At 40.4% G+C, this 17,735-nt stretch overlaps 1 protein-coding gene across 5 annotated transcripts; it reads left to right on the forward strand.

The window, feature by feature from the left end:
* The first annotated feature begins 6,735 nt into the window (after nt 1-6,735).
* Nucleotides 6,736-10,413, forward strand: LOC114881995. Of its 5 annotated transcripts, XM_046289585.1 has the most exons (4): nt 6,736-7,552; nt 7,738-8,046; nt 8,116-8,186; nt 8,253-10,413. In XM_046289585.1, exon 4 carries the CDS (start codon nt 8,804-8,806, stop codon nt 10,289-10,291), a length of 1,488 nt encoding a protein of 495 aa, XP_046145541.1. In that variant the 5' UTR covers nt 6,736-7,552; nt 7,738-8,046; nt 8,116-8,186; nt 8,253-8,803; the 3' UTR covers nt 10,292-10,413. The 5 variants fall into 5 exon arrangements, with proteins under 5 accessions (XP_046145541.1, XP_046145542.1, XP_046145543.1 ...); XM_046289586.1 differs by lacking the exon at nt 7,738-8,046; XM_046289587.1 differs by lacking the exon at nt 7,738-8,046 and having other exon boundaries at nt 6,736-7,517.
* Nucleotides 10,414-17,735: the final 7,322 nt, after the last annotated feature.

A 17,735-nucleotide genomic window follows, 5' to 3' on the forward strand; every position in this document is an offset into this window, starting at 1 on the left:
ACGTCTGTCGTCTAAGGCGTCTTAGTTCGAACTGCTTCGAACTGTTTCGAACGAGAGAGTCGTCGAAGAAAACTCTGGGCCCACTTAAGGGTACGTGACCGTGTCGGGGTGGGCCGAATCGGAGCCCCTTGACCCGTCCTGTCTCTGCGAGGGTCTGGACTGTCTCTAAGCCCGATGGGGTGTCATAAATCTAATGGCTAAATCTAACAGTCTACAGTAATATACTGATACCTTCCCACAGATCAATTTACATTTAATAACAATATCATTATTACTATATCTGCATTAGATATAATGTAATATCGTGATACCTTCCTAGAGATCAATGTACATTTAATATCAATATCGTTGTTACTATATCTGCATTGGTAATGTAATATACATTAAAAAGCAATACCGTTATTACTATATCTACATTAGATATAATGTAAGCCGTACCCACAATACAAAGGCAAATATCTCGGAAACGGTGCGAGCTATGGCAAAATATTAAGAAACCTTTTTGGTAGGAAATTAAACTTCCTACTATTTACGTTGTATGATATTTTTTGATCAGATGCGTAGTTCTCGAAATATATCGAGATATTTCAATGTTCGGAAGCCGAACCAACATTATAAAGGCAAATATCTCGGAAATGGTGCGAGCTATAGCAAAATGTTAACAGACCTTTTTGATAGGAAATTAAATGTCCTACTATTTATCTCCTACCACATTTTTTGATCAGATGCGTAGTTTTCGAGATATATCGAGATATTTCAAAGTTCCGACGCCGCACCAACATTATAAAGATGAAGAAACACCGAGGCCCCTTTCTTTGAGGTAACTCTGCGCTATTCTACGCTGTAAATGCCACTTCCAACGCAGCTGTGCAGAAGAAGAACAAGAAGAAGAAGAAATATCTCGGAATATCTTTGTGACGCCCCTTTCCTTGAGGTAAATCTGCAAATATCTCGGAAATGATGCGATATATGGCAAAATATTAACTGACCTTTTTGTAGGAAATTAAATTTGCTACTATTTATATTCTATGACATTTTTTGATCAGATGCGTGGTTTTCGAGATATATCGAGATATTTCAAAGTTTAATTGCAACTTCAGAGAAAAATTAATATACTGCATGATTAAAAAACATGCATATTACATATCTCCTTTTCTTTCAGAACACCAAATAATGAATGCATTGCTGGAGCTGCAGCGACATCTGCAGCACTGCTGAGAATGCAGAGCTGCTGCAGCAACAGCTGCAGCGGCAACACACACTGCAGCAGGAGCAGCAAACGCCGCAGCAGCAAACGCCGCAACACCAGCAACAGCAGCCGCAGCGGCCGGAGCAAGGAGCGGTGCAAACAGAAGCGGATGTGAGGCCGCCGCGAAGTGAGTTGCACACATGTAATCCAGAAAATAATTAACACATTTGCGTCTTAAGTAATAAACAAAATTCATTATAAAATGAGTGAGATATATTAACATGTACAATTTTACGTTACTGTTACGTCCCTAGCTATAACCCATTTTCGTCTTTCGCCATTCCAAAGAGGTCTTGCTCTGGAATCCGCAAACCATCAGCGTTTTCTCGCTTAGCGACGACCGCGATACGAAATCAGGGAACTTGCGGAATGCGATGGCGAAAACCCTTTGCTTGCAGGTTTTCGCAAGCAAAGAGCGTGACCTACTCCCCTTTTGGGAGTATAAGTTATCGGTGCAACGCAAGTACGCCAGTTCCGTGATAGCGTAAAGCAAGGACCGAAGTTCTGTCCGTTCACGACCCGCAGTAGATCCGCGTTCAAGGCTACTCGAAACCAGGAAGATCATCAACGACGTGCTCGGCCGACGGTTCAACACGAGTGTATCGCCGCAATCTGAGATAGCAGATTCACAATTGGACCAAGTCCAGGAGTGCACCCGTGTGCTGTGCAGGACCACCACCAACCGCTTGTATCTCCAAGGTCGAGTCGTAGCCACGCGCCGCGAGTCTAGTGTAACGTCCGAACCGCGAACATAGCGTAAAACGAGACCTCACAAGTGAATGAACTGTGAGTGAATACAAGAACGAGCGAGTGACGTACAACACCTGAAGTCACCGAAGGGTATGTAACGACAAACGAGAATATATATATTATTGAAAACCCATACACGTATCGACAATTACTAAACGCCCTATCCTGCATCCTTTATTATCCGCAAGGAAGGTCAAGGTACGCTTTAGCGTTTAAATCGGCAGAACCCAAAGATCAGAGTAACAGAGTAAGAACCACCCGTCAGGTGGGACGTAACAGAAGCAAACTGGAGAGGGGAATAACACACGTCATTAAAAATCTCTCTAGACCTAGTGAGATGCGCGAGTTAAGTATGGTCTCTTGTGAACTGCAGTATAGTGCATGTACATCAGGAGTGCTGCCAATTTCTCATACAATCGTTACAATTACAAATGTTTCCAGCCGGACCTATAATTTTTCTCTTACGACTCATTAATTACCAAGTTTGCCATACCACAATCAAATCGTTATTGGCAGCACCGTTTGTTCGGGTATTTTTAACTTTGCGCCGCCTCCGAAAACATTGAAATATATTTAGTATCCTATTTAATGATTAAGTAGATTGTATTAATAGCTGTGGAATACAAATATAAATGAAATGGAAATTATTTTATACTTTTTAGTGCATTTTGAAGTCGGATTTTTTTTTTGTTAAAAATTATTTTATTTCACACTTTTTAGTGGAACGAGCAGTATTCGAAGTTTACTTGCAGGGACAAGTTTGACAAATCGCTATCGGTATATTCCTTGGAGGGTAACCCTAAAGAATAGGCTTTTTATTATAATAACAATAGTTATTAACAATAAGAAGTTACATAAATTTTGGGAAATCGGATCATCGCGGAATGATCTACGAAATGTGAAATCTTCCATCGCAATCGGTGCATTCCTTGAACCAGAACGTATTTTGCAATAATGAAAACCGTTCGAAATAAAAAAAATGTGAAATGTTTTTATAACGGGACCAATCGGAAGACAACCTACAACACGCAACAGATTTCATTCCGATTGGTCCATGCGTCTCGGAGTAATCAGCGAACGCACATTTAGAAAAAAAGTCGTTAGGAATAAAAAAATGCAAAATATTTTTTTTACGGGACCAATGGGGAATTGTACTGTACAAGATGCAAAAAGTTTCATTCCGATTGGTCCATCCGTCTCGGCGTAATCGGTGAACAAAGCCAGAAAAAGAAAAAAAAAGAATATATACTCATCGAATTTAGTATCCTCCTCCTTTTCGAAGTCGGATAAAAAGAGTTGTTTAGTTGCTAATCAGAAATGTAAATATTTAGGATTCATTATTGACTCAGTTAACTTTTCCTTGAATTTAACGAATAATAAGACAAACCAAATAGTACAACTAGTGAAAGAGTTTAAAATCGGGTAGCCATACAAAATTAGAAAATTCTCAAAATTTCTAGGTGTCTTAACAGCGGCATGTCCGGCCGTGGTTTATGGGTTATTCACTGCAAACGATTAGAAAGATAAAAATATTTAGCATTGAAATTTAATGGAGGGAACTACGACGGAGTTATCTGTTGTAACGTGGTGACACCTGTGCCCCCCCCGTTACAATCGCTGCGCTTCTCCCACCTCACATCCCACCTAAAAATGATCCTTAACCCTTCTAACACCTTACCCCTTTCCCCCGCGCGCCGGTGTCGAGCCGATGGAGGCGACGGAAAGAAGGCACCAAGGACCACCCGCAAAAAGGAGCTCCGAGGCCGGCGACAGACCTGCAACCCTTCCAGAGAGGAAACGCAACATGAGACTTCGGAAAAAGAGACGAAGCGGCCCAGCAGCTGATACAAACGTCCACCCGGAGCCATCTGTCGCCGAGCCCGAAGACCTCAGTCCACCCGCCACAGCCGGAGATCCGCCAGCCCCATCGAACCCGAACACCGGCAGATCGACAATCGATAACCAATCTATTCCGTTGCCAGAAAAGGCCCCCTTCCTATTCCCCATCCCCTCCCCAAAAATCATCCTGCGACGGTCCCGTCGTCGCGGCAGCGACGACGAGCCGTCATTAAGCCTAGGCTATCTATGAGAGTATATCGAGCGAAATATTTAAGAGAATACAAAGCGATTAGAGAGAGAGAAATTTCGAGTGCGAGTCTGAAGCGTTTTGGTGAGCCCTTAATACTATTATAATTTGTAAAAGTGTAAGTTCGGCAACGGCACCCTTCGATTTCGGAATTTCGTTATACGACGTTATATTTTGCGAACCCCTTTGTCCAGCCCCTATTAATCCCGTCCACAAAAATCCTCCTACGCGTAACGTGTACGAACTTCCAGAGAACCTTCCCTACCCTGAGATTTCTCCTAGCCCTCGACGATCCTCCTTGCGTACTCCCCCGCGATATTGTAAGGACGAAAGTGCCCGTGTCCCACCCTTTGTAGCAACCCCTATTGAACCCTTTTTCCAAATTTTCGATTGCCACCGCGAGTGGCTGGCGCCCAATGATCATAATTGTATAGAGAAATCGTATAGAGTGAACCCCCGAAAGGGTCACACTGTATAACTAAATTTATGCTAGAAGATTTTGAGTGGTGGAAGATAAATGCAGTTTTTGGATCGAACCCAATTAAAACGCAAAATTTTGTTATCGAAATCTTTTCTGATTCGTCCTTGACAGGTTGGGGTTGCTACTGTAATGGCTCATAGGCCTTTGGGTTTTGGGACAAACCAGAAAAGGAAAATCATATTAATTATCTTGAGCTACTGGCCGCCTTCTTTGCAGTAAAATGCTTTGCGCCAAAATTATCGCAATGCGAAGTATTACTTAGATTTGATAACACTACGGCTATTTCTTATATTAATAGAGCCGGAGGTGTACAATTTTCACATCTTAGTGAGTTTTCTAGAAAAATTTGGAGTTGGTGCGAAAAGAGAAGCATATGGTTAAGAGCATCGTATATTCCTTCGAGTGAAAATTTAGAAGCAGATAAAGCGTCACGTAATGTCAATATAGATTCTGAATGGGAATTTTCTCAAAAAGCTTTTACACAAGTGGAGAAATAATTTGGTTCCTTTACAATAGATTTATTTGCATCTAGATTGAATAAGAAATGTAAAAGATTTTACTCTAAATTCCCAGATCCGGAGGCAGAAGCTGTAGATCCTTTTACTATATCATGGAAAAATGAAAATTTTTATGCTTTCCCTCCCTTCGCACTTATCCTGCGAACATTAGGAAAAATAATTAACGATAAAGCAATCGGTATTATCGTAGTACCCTCATGGCCCACCCAACCGTGGTATCCTCTTTTTACATCACTCCTCATAGAACCCGACATTATATTTAAACCTAATTGCACGCTATTAATATATCCTTACAGAGACGAGAGTCATCCGCTAGCATCCCGCCTTTCGTTAATGGCAGGCAGGTTATCAGGGCAGCTTTCTCGAGAAAAGGATTAACATGCTTGATTCTATCGCAAAAGCGACTTTAAAACAATACGAATGTAGTTTAATACGCTGGTGGGAATTTACTCATTTAAGAAATTTAGATATGTTTAGTGCAAAAACGACAGATATTATTATTTTTCTAAATATTCTTTTTAAAGACGGTGCAAGTTATAGTACATTAAATACTACTCGTTCCACAATCTCCTTAATTTCAGGATATGATATTCATAGAGATGGGTTAATTCATCGTTTTTTAAAAGGAGTATTTGAACGGAGACCTATCAAACCAAAATATGCTACAACGTGAGACGTAACCCCGGTGCTTAGTAACATTGAAAAGTTACATCCACTTAAACAATTGAAATTAAGGGACGCGGTTGAAAAAGTTCAAAGATTACCAACTTTAGCGTTAATAAATATCGATAATATAGAAATAAATATCTCGAGAATAAGTATGAAGATTACAGAACAGATTAAAACATGAAAACCCGGAGCTTTTCAAACTGAGTTGGTATTACCATTTTTTAAAGAGAAACCAGGATTATATGTAGCATCTGCAATCTTCGACTATATAGATTATACCAAAGCATTAAGAAGTAGCGATTCTAAAAATTTATTTATTGCAACGATGAAACCGTTTGGCAAGGTATCATCGCAACTATTGGTCATTGGATTAAATCACTATTAGGTAAAGCTGGTATTGATATCAACCAATTCACGGTATATAGCACGCGACACGCAGCGGTATCTGCGGCTCATAAAAGAGGAGTAGATATCACAGCCATAAGGCGTAATGCAGGATGGGCACCAGGTTCTCAACCTTTTTAAGTTTTATAACAAACCGATTCAAGCCCCCAATGACCAGTTTGCGCGTGCAATTCTAAGATAACAACATGTTACATATAATAAATAAAGAATATGAACAATCAAAATAAGGAATTATCACTCATACTCTAAAATCTACAATACTATCATTGAGAACGAGACATATAATTGTTACGTCGGGACACGACGTTGGAGTTAGATAGTAAGACTACGTTATATTATATTATATGTTATAACCGCTTGTATGTATTCACATGCTACTATATTTACCTCGTATTACTCATTCATGTTATTCTCAAGCGATACTTACGTTACCATTTATATTGTATATCTACTTATTCACTCATCGTGTGACAATCTTATTATGCTCACGATATTATAATCTATCTATTTATGTATGCGTCATCACGTTATTCATGCTGATTGACATGCCGTTCTCACGCGAGCGAGGGGCCAGTCTGTCAAAGATAAGATTAACGCTCTAAAGGATGTTTATGTTAAAGTATGAATGATCGTTCTAGGAATTAAGGATGTTAGTTTAAGATTAAGATATTTAGTTAACGCGTCGATACCACTTCCAATTAGTAAGCTGTTATCGACACGCGAGTCATAAATCTGTTATGACTAAATAGCGATAAGATAGAACTGACTAAGAAACGCTGACGAATACATTCCTCTCCCAGATCAGAGAGCCCTTTGTTCTAAAAGATATAAAAGAGCCACGAGACCTAGGCTCTTTGTCATTCAACGGATCCGCTCCGCTCTGAATCGTCCCGGCACGTTCGTTGTCGACAAATTCCTGCGGCAACGAATATTCCGGACGTCACATAGTCCGCGACTTATACTACAACCCTCAGCGGTTCTTAACTCAGTGTTAAATATAAAGATTATTGTGAAGTATAGAAAGGAGTATTAATATAATAAATATATTATTCTTTTAATTTAAACCTAAAGTGTTTATTCAATTACGAAGCATTACGTTCGCTCACCTTAACGGTTCGCGAGTCATACATATTAAATACGATACACGTTAATACGCGAGTGATCCACGAGCACAGTTCCTGCTGAGACGACCATCCACGGGTTCCCCAGGTAGATCCAGACGTCACGCACTGGTTGACCTAAAAAGATTGTGATTATTAGCTTACGGAACGGAGAAGCGCTGTTCCGCTGTCCAGTAGCGAGAGCCGGGCCGTAACAAATTGGTGGCAGCGGTGGGATTTCCACAATCACCGTGATCAGGTACCGTCTACAAAAGGACACTCATCGAGACACTCGTAAGTAAAGGTTTTTGTAAAGAATTATCTGTTCGGATCCAAGGAACGTTGTAATTTACGACCGTGTTTACGTAAACCGTGTCATCACCGATCGGGTCGAAAATATTTTCACCGTCGATTTACAATCGTGTTTACGCGTCGAAAGATATTATTCACCGTCGGTTTACAACCTTGTTTTCGCCAAGCGGTAGATCAGGGCCTAGCTGACGCATCAGCGGGTGAGTCATACACCACCACGCTACGGTCAACGCTAGCCGCATCCCTACTACGCGCTACCCCTTCTACGCGCTATCCCTACTCCGCGTAGTCCCCACTCCGCGTCGAACGCCAGACGAGCCTAGACAGCGCTACGAGACTCGTCAGTCTACGAGCAACCGCCGGAGCGAGCAACACGCGAAAGATACGCGCAAAGTATCGAACGGATATTAAAGTATCGAAAGTGTTATTCAACAAGTGCTTAGAATCAGTTAAAGTGCTATTCAAAGAAATTACAAGTACGGTATTGCTTTCCTCAAAGTTCATTAATAATTATTCAAATAATAAATTCATTTTCAATCACTTAGTGGGCCGTGTCAATTACCCGGAGCGCTTAGACTCGCGCGCAGAATCTGCGAGAGTTAAAAAAGCAGCCAAGGTACGTGCACAGGCGCGAAAAATTTTTTCTCTTTTTCAATTTACTAATCAAAGCGAAAATTAACAGAAGCGTACGCGTGGCTGTAGAGCTGGCCGCCGTGTCCAGGCACAAAAGCGCAAACGTGAGCGACAACTAGCGCAGAATATTGCTGATTTGGCTACCGAAGGAAACACTGCAGCTACTTTAGCGCTAATTTCCACCTCGGGACGCTGGACGCAAAGCCCTGCAGCTGTAAAAGCCACTGAACGCGAATTTAAGACCGAGACAGCGCCGATCGACAGTCTGCCATCGCCGTGTTATTCGCCATCACCAGAGTTCGAATTTAAATACGAACCACCTTCAGTAGAGACATTAAGTTTATGTATTAGTGAGATAAAAGCGGAAATAGCTTCGCCTCCTCCAGACATAGAATCTATTGATCTCGAAAATTCGCGAAAAGTGTTTAACCACCGGGAAATACCCGACGAATTGTTATTAAAATACGCTCGCGAGAAAATCGACGATCCGTACGTCATACCAACCAGCATTTGGGAATGGTGCGAATTCAGATTTAACTACCAATAAAAAGTGAGTACAAATTTAAAGGTTTATATTATTATTTGATTAAACCCATCAAAATGCCTAACCGTGAAACACGTTCAACGCGACAAACAGACGCAGCTACGCGCGAAAACGAACTTCTCGCGTACGAACAGAGTCTAACGGAACGCGAACGTCACGTTAGGGAAACCGAGCGTCGCATCGAAGCCGAACGACTCGAAGTAATTAACGCGCAAAAAGAAAAAGAAAATTTACGCGCAGAATTAGAAAAATTACGCCGCGAAATGCAGGAAGCAACCGCGCAAAATCCGGAACGTGTTCCGACGGCAACTACAATGCCGCTGTCAGATTCACCGCGACGCGAATCCGCGGAATCATCTGACTTTACTCTCAAAGAAGCCGTCAATACGATACCGATCTTTGACGGACATAATATATCAGTGTTACAATTCTGTAGAGCGTGCCGACGCGCAAAAGAGATCGTGCCGCCGCGAGTCGAACGTACACTCGCGCGTTTAATTTTAACACGATTACGAGGACGCGCCGCGCTCGCGATTGAAGACGAGTTTTGCGAAACCGTCACCGCGGTTTGTAACCGTTTAAAAGATATTTTTCAACCTAGCCACACTATAAATCATTTTCGCGGAGAAATAGCGAACATATTTATGAAGCCGAACGAGCATATACTCGATTTCATCGGCCGCGTCAAGGATCTTCGCGAGGCAATGCTAGACTGCAATCGACAGTCACCGAATATCGCGGAAATCGACGATCTCACTGTCGACAGCTTTATTAACGGTTTAAACCCGACTCTGCGAACAGAAGTACGCCCGTTTAGAAATGCACCGTTATTACACGTTTTCGACGAGGCTATTCGCGCATACAAGCAATCGGAGCTTGATCAAACGCGATACGGAAAAACGACAGCAGATACACGTCGCGTAAAATTCGCGAACACGTACGAGACACGCGATGCTCGTAGTCCGTCGCCGTATCGTTCGTATTCACCGCAAAATACATGGAGACGTTCTCCAACACGCGATTACCGTCGGTATGAATCACCCGAGCCGGTACGCTACAATGCAGAACCGCGATATAATTCGTATCGCGACGAAAATAGATACGCACCGCGTAGAGATTCCTATCGCGAGGGAAATAGATACCGCGAAACGGAATACTGCGAGACGGAAAGACAGGCTCCACGGAGAAATGAGCCTCGCGTTACGTCACCATCTCGCTACGTGCCGCCGTTCAGGCGCGAGCAAAGTCCGCAGCCGACGCGCGCGTACGAGACAAGGGATTCGCGAAATAACGTAACCACGAAGAAATCGTGTTCATATTGTCAGAGAATAGGACACGACGTACACGAATGTAAAAAACGAGCATTCGTCGAAAACGACTACAAGCGAAACGATAAATACGCGAATAATAATAATTCAAAAGTTAATAAAATATCTAATTCGGGAAACGGTCAAAGCCTCGCGCCAGTACAGGATCGGCTGCGAGAGGTAAACCTAAGCCCGATCCACACAATTTCCAACGCGACCGAAACGAAAAATCTCTAAAAATTTCCTCCGTAGGAAAAGTAGATAGTTCGGTACCGCGTGTTTCGCTAGCCGCGCCAGAATTAAAAACCGAAAGCGTTTTTATGATAGACTCCGGTGCAGAACCGAATGTTATTAAAACCGGTGCATTACGATCGAATACCACGGTAAACACAACCGACACCTTAAAAATATCAGGTATTACAGACGGTTTCGTGAACACCTTGGGTTCGACAGAAATTTCAATTTACGGCAAAGCCTCTACTTTCCAAGTCGTTTCGAACGAATTTCCGATACCGATGGACGGTATCCTGGGGGCTGCCTTTTTAAACGAAGGCGCTGAAATCTCATATGCCAAACAAATCGTGTCATGGAAGGGCACAGAAATGCCATTTATTAACGAAAAACTAATCCCTATCCAATCAATCTCAAATAACGTGCCGCAACAGGAACTGACCTCGTGCGTCACGAACGTAGATAACCGCGTAAACAAAAGAAACGGATCGACCGTACGATGCATCAGCGCTTCGAGGAAAACGATTCCGTAAATAACGAACCTCTGGTCCGCCAGAACCGCGTTCGTGCGACGATGACGAAAGTAAAAATAAAAATAAACACTTGACCCGCTCAAGGAAGAATGTTAGACACGAGCCTCTGACCCGCTCATGCTCGTGATCCATGAGTACAGTTCCTGCCGAGACGACCCCAGCCACGGGTTCCCCAGATAGATCCAGACGTCACGCACTGGTTGGCCTGCGAAGATTGTGTTATTCGCATACGGAACGGAGAAGCACTGCTCTGCCGCCCAGTAGCGAGAGCCGGGCCGTAACATAATATAATCGTAGAATCAAACGAGCCCGCCAAAGGCGGGCGAAGTTTGATCAAGATTATATGAAATGTCTCGTTCGAAGATGATAGTATCCCTCTCATTTTCTAATCCCCTTAGAAAAAAAAATGAAAGTATATATATATATAAATTAACTATGATATATCCAGAACCAACGCTATTCCCACTATCATCTTCGAAAATATTTGTGATAATCCCATGCTCGTTACATAAAACAATATGAGATTAAAGGAATAAATAGGGAAAAGTAGGCGATGGAAGAGCGCCAAATTCAGAGTTATTATACGCTGAACGTTCTGACGTGAAGCATGACAAGCAGGACTACAATACTATCATCTTCGAACGAAACATTTCATATAATCTTGATCGAGCCGAAGGCGGGCTCGTTTGATCGTACGATTACGTTTCCTACTATTTATGTTCTATGACATTTTTTTATCAGATGCGTAGTTTTCGAGATATATCGAGATGTTTAAAAGTTCCGAAGCCGCACCAACGATATAAGGATGAAGAAACACTGTGGCCCCTTTCTTTGAGGTAACTCAGCACTATTCTAAGCTGTATTCACTATTCCTAGCTGTAAAAGCCACTTCCAGCGCAGCTGTGCAGAAGAAGAACAAGAAGAAGAAGAAATATCTCGGAATATGTGCCTGATGCCCCTTTCCTTGGGGTAAATCTGCAGATATCATGGAAACAGTGCGAACTACGGCAAAATGTTAACAGACCTTTTCTGTAGGAAATTAAATTTCCTACTATGTATGTGCTACGACATTTTTTGATCAGATGCGCAGTTTTCGAGATATATCGAGATATTTAAAAGTTCCGTAGGGAAGAATCAGTAAATGACATTATATCTAGTGTAGGTATAGTAATAATGATATTATTATAAAATGTATATCAGAAATCTAATGCAGATATAGTAATAATTATGTTGTTAATAAATGTACATTGATCTGCGAGAATGGATCAGTATACTACATTCCATCCTGAGTAGATATAGTAATAACAATATTGTTAATGAATGTACATTGATCTGTAGGATGGAATCAGTATATTACAGTATATCTAATGTAGATATGGTAATAATGACATTGTTCTGTAGGAAGGAATCAGTACATTACATTATATCTAATGGAGATATAGTAATAATGAGATTGTTATTAAATGTACATTGATCTGACGGAGTGGATCAGTATATTACATTATATCCTGTGTAGATATAGTAATAACGATATTGTTATTAAATGTATATTACATATCTAATGCAGATATAGTAATAATGCTACTGTTATTAAATGTATATTCCATATCTAACGCAGATATAGTAATAATGATATTGTAATTAAATGTACATTGATCTGTAGGAAGGTATCAAGATATTACTGTCAGCGAAATGCGTGGTCGGAGTGGTCACAGAAAATTAACACGCCTGGACTTAACACAGTAGTATATTTACAACACAGAATATGTACCAGGAAAATGTAGAGAAACCACAAACACGTGAGGCGCGTGGTCAGAGCGTTCGGAACATACACAATATTTACAGTACTTAAACTAGCGTAATAATAAGGCGCATGGACACTTGACAATAATACGGCGTGGTCAGAATGATTCCGCGTCGCGGGAACTGAGAAGCGTGTGCGATTTGACTATGATATCTTGTACGAAAGCGTGAGCTGCGACGCACGTGGCAGATCGCACGAGGCGAGCGATCGAACAAGAAGGAAGAAATCAATCATGGCGTCGATCGTGCCGGTTCCGCGTGGATAGGGGACCGCGTGGACAAACTGGGCCCGAGAGGTGCTGCCGCTATCGGTAACGACGCACCGACGAAATACTTTCGTGGCAAACTTAATGTTCTGTGACAATTTGGGGAATTTCGCCAACAATTACATTATATCTAATGTAGATATAGTGATAATGATATTGTTATTAAATGTATATTACATATCTAACGCAGATATAATAATAATGAAAATGTTATTAAATGTACATTGATCTGTATGAAGGAATCAGTATATTACATTATTTCTAATGTTGATATAGTATTCATGATACTGTTATTAAATGTATATTACATATCTAATGCAGACATAGTAATAATGATATTGTTATCAAATGTATATCACATATCTTACGCAGATATAGTAATAATTATATTGTTATTAAATGTACATTGATCTGTATGAAGGAATCAGTATATTACATTATTTCTAACGTAGATATAGTAATAATGATACTGTTACTAAATGTATATTACATATCTAACGCAGATATAGTAATAATTATAATGTTACTAAATGTAAATTGATCTGTAGGAAGGTATCAGTATATTACATTATATCCAATGCTGATATAGTAATAATGGTGTTGTTATTAAGTGTATATTACACATCTAATGCAGATAAAGTAATAATCATATTGTTATTAAATCTACACTGAACTGTGGGAAGGAAAGAGTATATTGCATTATATCTAATGTAGATATAGTAACAATGATATTGTTATTAAATGTACACTGATCTGAGGGAGTGGATCAGTATATTACATTATATCCAATGTAGATATAGTAACAATGATATTGTTATTAAATTTACATTGATGTGTAGGAAGGAATCAGTGTATTACATTATGAATTAGGAACATTAAATGTACATTACATTAGGAATCAGCACATTACATTATATCTAATGTAGATATAGTAATAATGATATTGTTATTAAATATTCAGTGATCTGACGGAGTGGATCTGTATGTTACATTATATCCAGTGCTGATATTGTAATAATGGTATTTTTCTTTTATGTATATTACATATCTAATGCAGATATTGTAACAATGATATTGTTAGGAAATGTACATTGATCTGTAGAATGGAATCAGTATATTACATTATATCTAATGTAGATATAGTAATAATGGTATTGTTGTTAAGTGTATATTACACATCTAACGCAGATAAACTAATAAGGATAGTGTTATTAAATGTACATTGAACTGTAGGAAGGAGAGAGTATATTGCATTATATCTAATGTAGATATAGTAACAATTATATTGTTATTAAATGTACACTGATCTGAGGGAGTGGATCAGTATATTACATTATATCCAGTGTAGATATAGTAATAATAGGATTATTTTTAATGTATATTACATATCTAATGCAATATAGTAACAATGGTATTGTTATAGATAGATAGTTTTATTTCTTGCCTTTCGGCTTTGAAAGGGGGTTTGGCACGTGAGTGCGCTTACAATATTTTATAAGATATGTACATTAAGTTTATTACAATAACATCCGTTCAGGTCTTCTGTCCCTGAGCTATCTGCTTCCTTCTTCGAATTATTTCCCTCATCCATATTCTCCCCTGCTCTTGACCCTGCAAAATGTTCCACCTTTTTATATCATTATCCCTTTCTACTTCCCTACATTCTTCTAACAGGTGTTCTATTGTCTCCTCTCCTAATCCACACATTCTACAGACGATGTCCTCTTTCTTTTTCCAGTATCTGTTGCCTCTTTCTTCATTCCCACATCTGAAACTTGCAATCATTGACTGGTCCCTTCCTTTGTATTCTGCTTTCAAATAGTAAGCTCGGTTTTCCTCCCTTATCCCTCTGTATTTTCCGTTATTCCTTCCTATTACTATCCTGTCATAAAATGATTGTTCTATTTCTTCTTCTTCTTTCTTCTGTTGTTGGTCCTTCTTCTTCTCGCAGAGTTTCTTGAATTCTCTCCTTTTCTGAATGTATGTCACCTTTTCCCCTTTCCCTCTTCTCAATTTTCTCAGCTTTTTTCTCGTTTCTCTTTTTCTCTCTGTACAGGGTGTAAAAAAATTAAATGTCACGACCTATATGGGGTGATTCTACACCTCTGGATCGGTGGAGATCTGTCAAAGAATGCGACCGCAAAATTGACCTTGACCCCTAAATTCAAGGTCAAACTTTTTTATTGGCTTATCGTATAGTGCTCATCGAGGGGATAAAAAGTCTGAAAGGAACCATGTGCCGGAAATCAACCCTTCTCCTAGAAAAAAGCCGTCAAACTTTCCATATACCATAATGCATTAAACGTTAGGCGCCCGGTACCTCTCTCCAGTGATCTTGGCGCGGCAGTCTCGCGTATCGCTCGAATTTGATGCTATAGGATATTTCTTGAATTTCAATCACAATGCCAGCATATAGGAAGGGTAAATTCTAAGAGAGCATATTTAAAATGACAAAATAACTACTGCGTGTAAAAGAAAATAAAAATGAATTTAATTCACTGAAGTTTTGCACTTCGAATATAAACGTAAGATAAATGTTTAGTTTTATCATTTCACAGTTCGTTAACACATCGCAGTTACGCAGTTAATGCATCAGTTACTTATTACGCAAAGGACTGCATCAAACATTCGAATCTCGTGAAATATATCATTATATTGATTATGGTTGCAATTTGCAAAAGGCAATATAAATGAGTTTTATTCGCAGAAGTTTTGCATTTAAAATATAGATGCAAAGGTTGTTGATCGAGGAACAAAAAATCGTATTACTCGCTGCACCATTTGTCTTGTCTCGGAAATTTTTGGTGAACCGGATATAACAAATCAGCTCGTTCTCTCCGAGACTGATGATAAAATTCTATTAGTTCTAGAAATCATTTTATTTATAATGTGCGTATATTTTGTAGTCAAATCCAAGGTCGAAAGCATCGGCTCCGCATAGTAACAGGTCGTGATCCCAGCTTCCCCATTAAGCATTTTATTTTCTCGTTCTTCCACTTTTTTTTGCTGCTGTTCGTTTCCTCTCTCTTTTCCTTCCGTTCTTGCTTTCTCTGTTTCCTTCTTCCTTCTTTCCTAGTTCCGTCTTTCCTTCCTTCGTTCGTTCCTTCAGTCCATCGTTCTTCCTCTCTGCCGCTCTTTGTTTCTGTTCTTTTTTCTTTATGCCTGGAGGTCGAGCGTCATAAAAAGTATCGGAACAGATATCACGTGAATTGGTGTAGGTTTTCTTCGCGAACGGCCATTCGGTTGTTGAACTTATAGATGTGGTGTTCACCCCATCTCTATTTTTCTCCCTGTTTTCCTTATTTCTTTTCTTTCTTTCCTCTGCAGTTTTTATGATTTCAATAGGAGACGCCTCCATCTCGCACGGTTTCGAACTCGGTAAAGAGGCAGTTTATTCGTTACCACGGCGGAGCGAACATGCCGAAGTATAAGAATATTCGGGTGATGTTACGTGCTATTGACGAAGCGGGACGAATGTTTACTTTAGCTCGTAAGATTTATCGTGATTTAGTGCGGAACAATGGGAGACGATTACACCCAAACGAAATTCCTGATAGACGAGATTTTGCGCGACTGGATTATCAATTCGGGGAGCAGGAAATCCTGATGCAGCTTACTACAAGACGTAACGGAGCAGGTCGACCTCGAATGCATTGGCAGAAAGAAGAAAAAGTTATAGCTCTCGCAAGAGCTTATCCACTGATGGGGTTACGGAGCATCGCGAAAAGAGTAGGAATCTCGCACATGACAGTGCGGCGTATAATACGCGAAGAAGGTCTGCGACCATATAGAATTCGACGTGTCCAAGCCCTACGCCCTAATGATTATGCCACACGGCTAAAATTTTGTAACTGGATGTTACGTAAACTGTGACACGATGCACGTTTTCTGGAACGTGTCCTATTCACGGATGAGAGCAGCTTTTCGCGTAGCAACATCCTCAATCGGCAGAATGCAAGGATTTGGGCGTACCGCAACCCCGATGCGATGATGGAGCAATTTAATCAAGGAAGATTCACCGTTAATGTCTGGGCAGGCATCATTGGCAACCATATTATCGGCCCGATCTATTTGCCGACACGGTTAACCAGTGCAACATATCTTCAATTTCTAAGATCGAAACTCTTAAGTGAACTGCGGCACATCATTCCGCGAAATCAACGAAATTCAACCTATTTTATGCACGATGGTGCTCCACCGCACTCCAGCCGAATGGTACAACAGTTTCTAAATGAAATGTTTGGATCGCGGTGGATAGGACGAAGACCTGCTCCCATGTGTGAGCCTCCCCGTTCACCGGATTTACACCAGCTGGATTTCTTCCTCTGGGAGCCGTGAAAGACATCGTTTATCGCTCAGGTGGAGAAATTACATCGGTCCCACAATTGAAACGACGGATTGAATGTGCATTCAACCAAATTAAATCCACTCGTAACATCGGTGAGAAGATATCAAGAAATATGGAGCAGCGTGTGCGTGCATGTTTGTGCAACCGTGGTGGTCACATCGAAGCGAGCACGCAGGCACGGCTTCTGCGAACGATTCGTTCGGTGCAATCCTTTGGGTACGCAGAAGAAAGAGAAGGCAACAGCATTAAATAAGTGTGTTTAAAATAGAATATTATAAGTAAAGAATATTTTTTATGTGTGAGAAAAAGTCTAACAGTCTTAAAAGTTTTACAGAGCCTTTTGCAGAACTCTTGCAGAACGAGTCAGAGCAGCTTTCAATCTAACGGTGGCAACACTGAATGATTCATTTCGTAAGTAGAACACAATATAGTAGTAAAAAGTTGTTCTTTCCATATTTAATTACTTTTAATTTTAGGTGATGATAACACATCCCCGCTGA

Source organism: Osmia bicornis, unplaced genomic scaffold (genome assembly GCF_907164935.1).
Source record: "Osmia bicornis bicornis unplaced genomic scaffold, iOsmBic2.1, whole genome shotgun sequence".
NCBI lineage: Eukaryota > Metazoa > Arthropoda > Insecta > Hymenoptera > Megachilidae > Osmia > Osmia bicornis.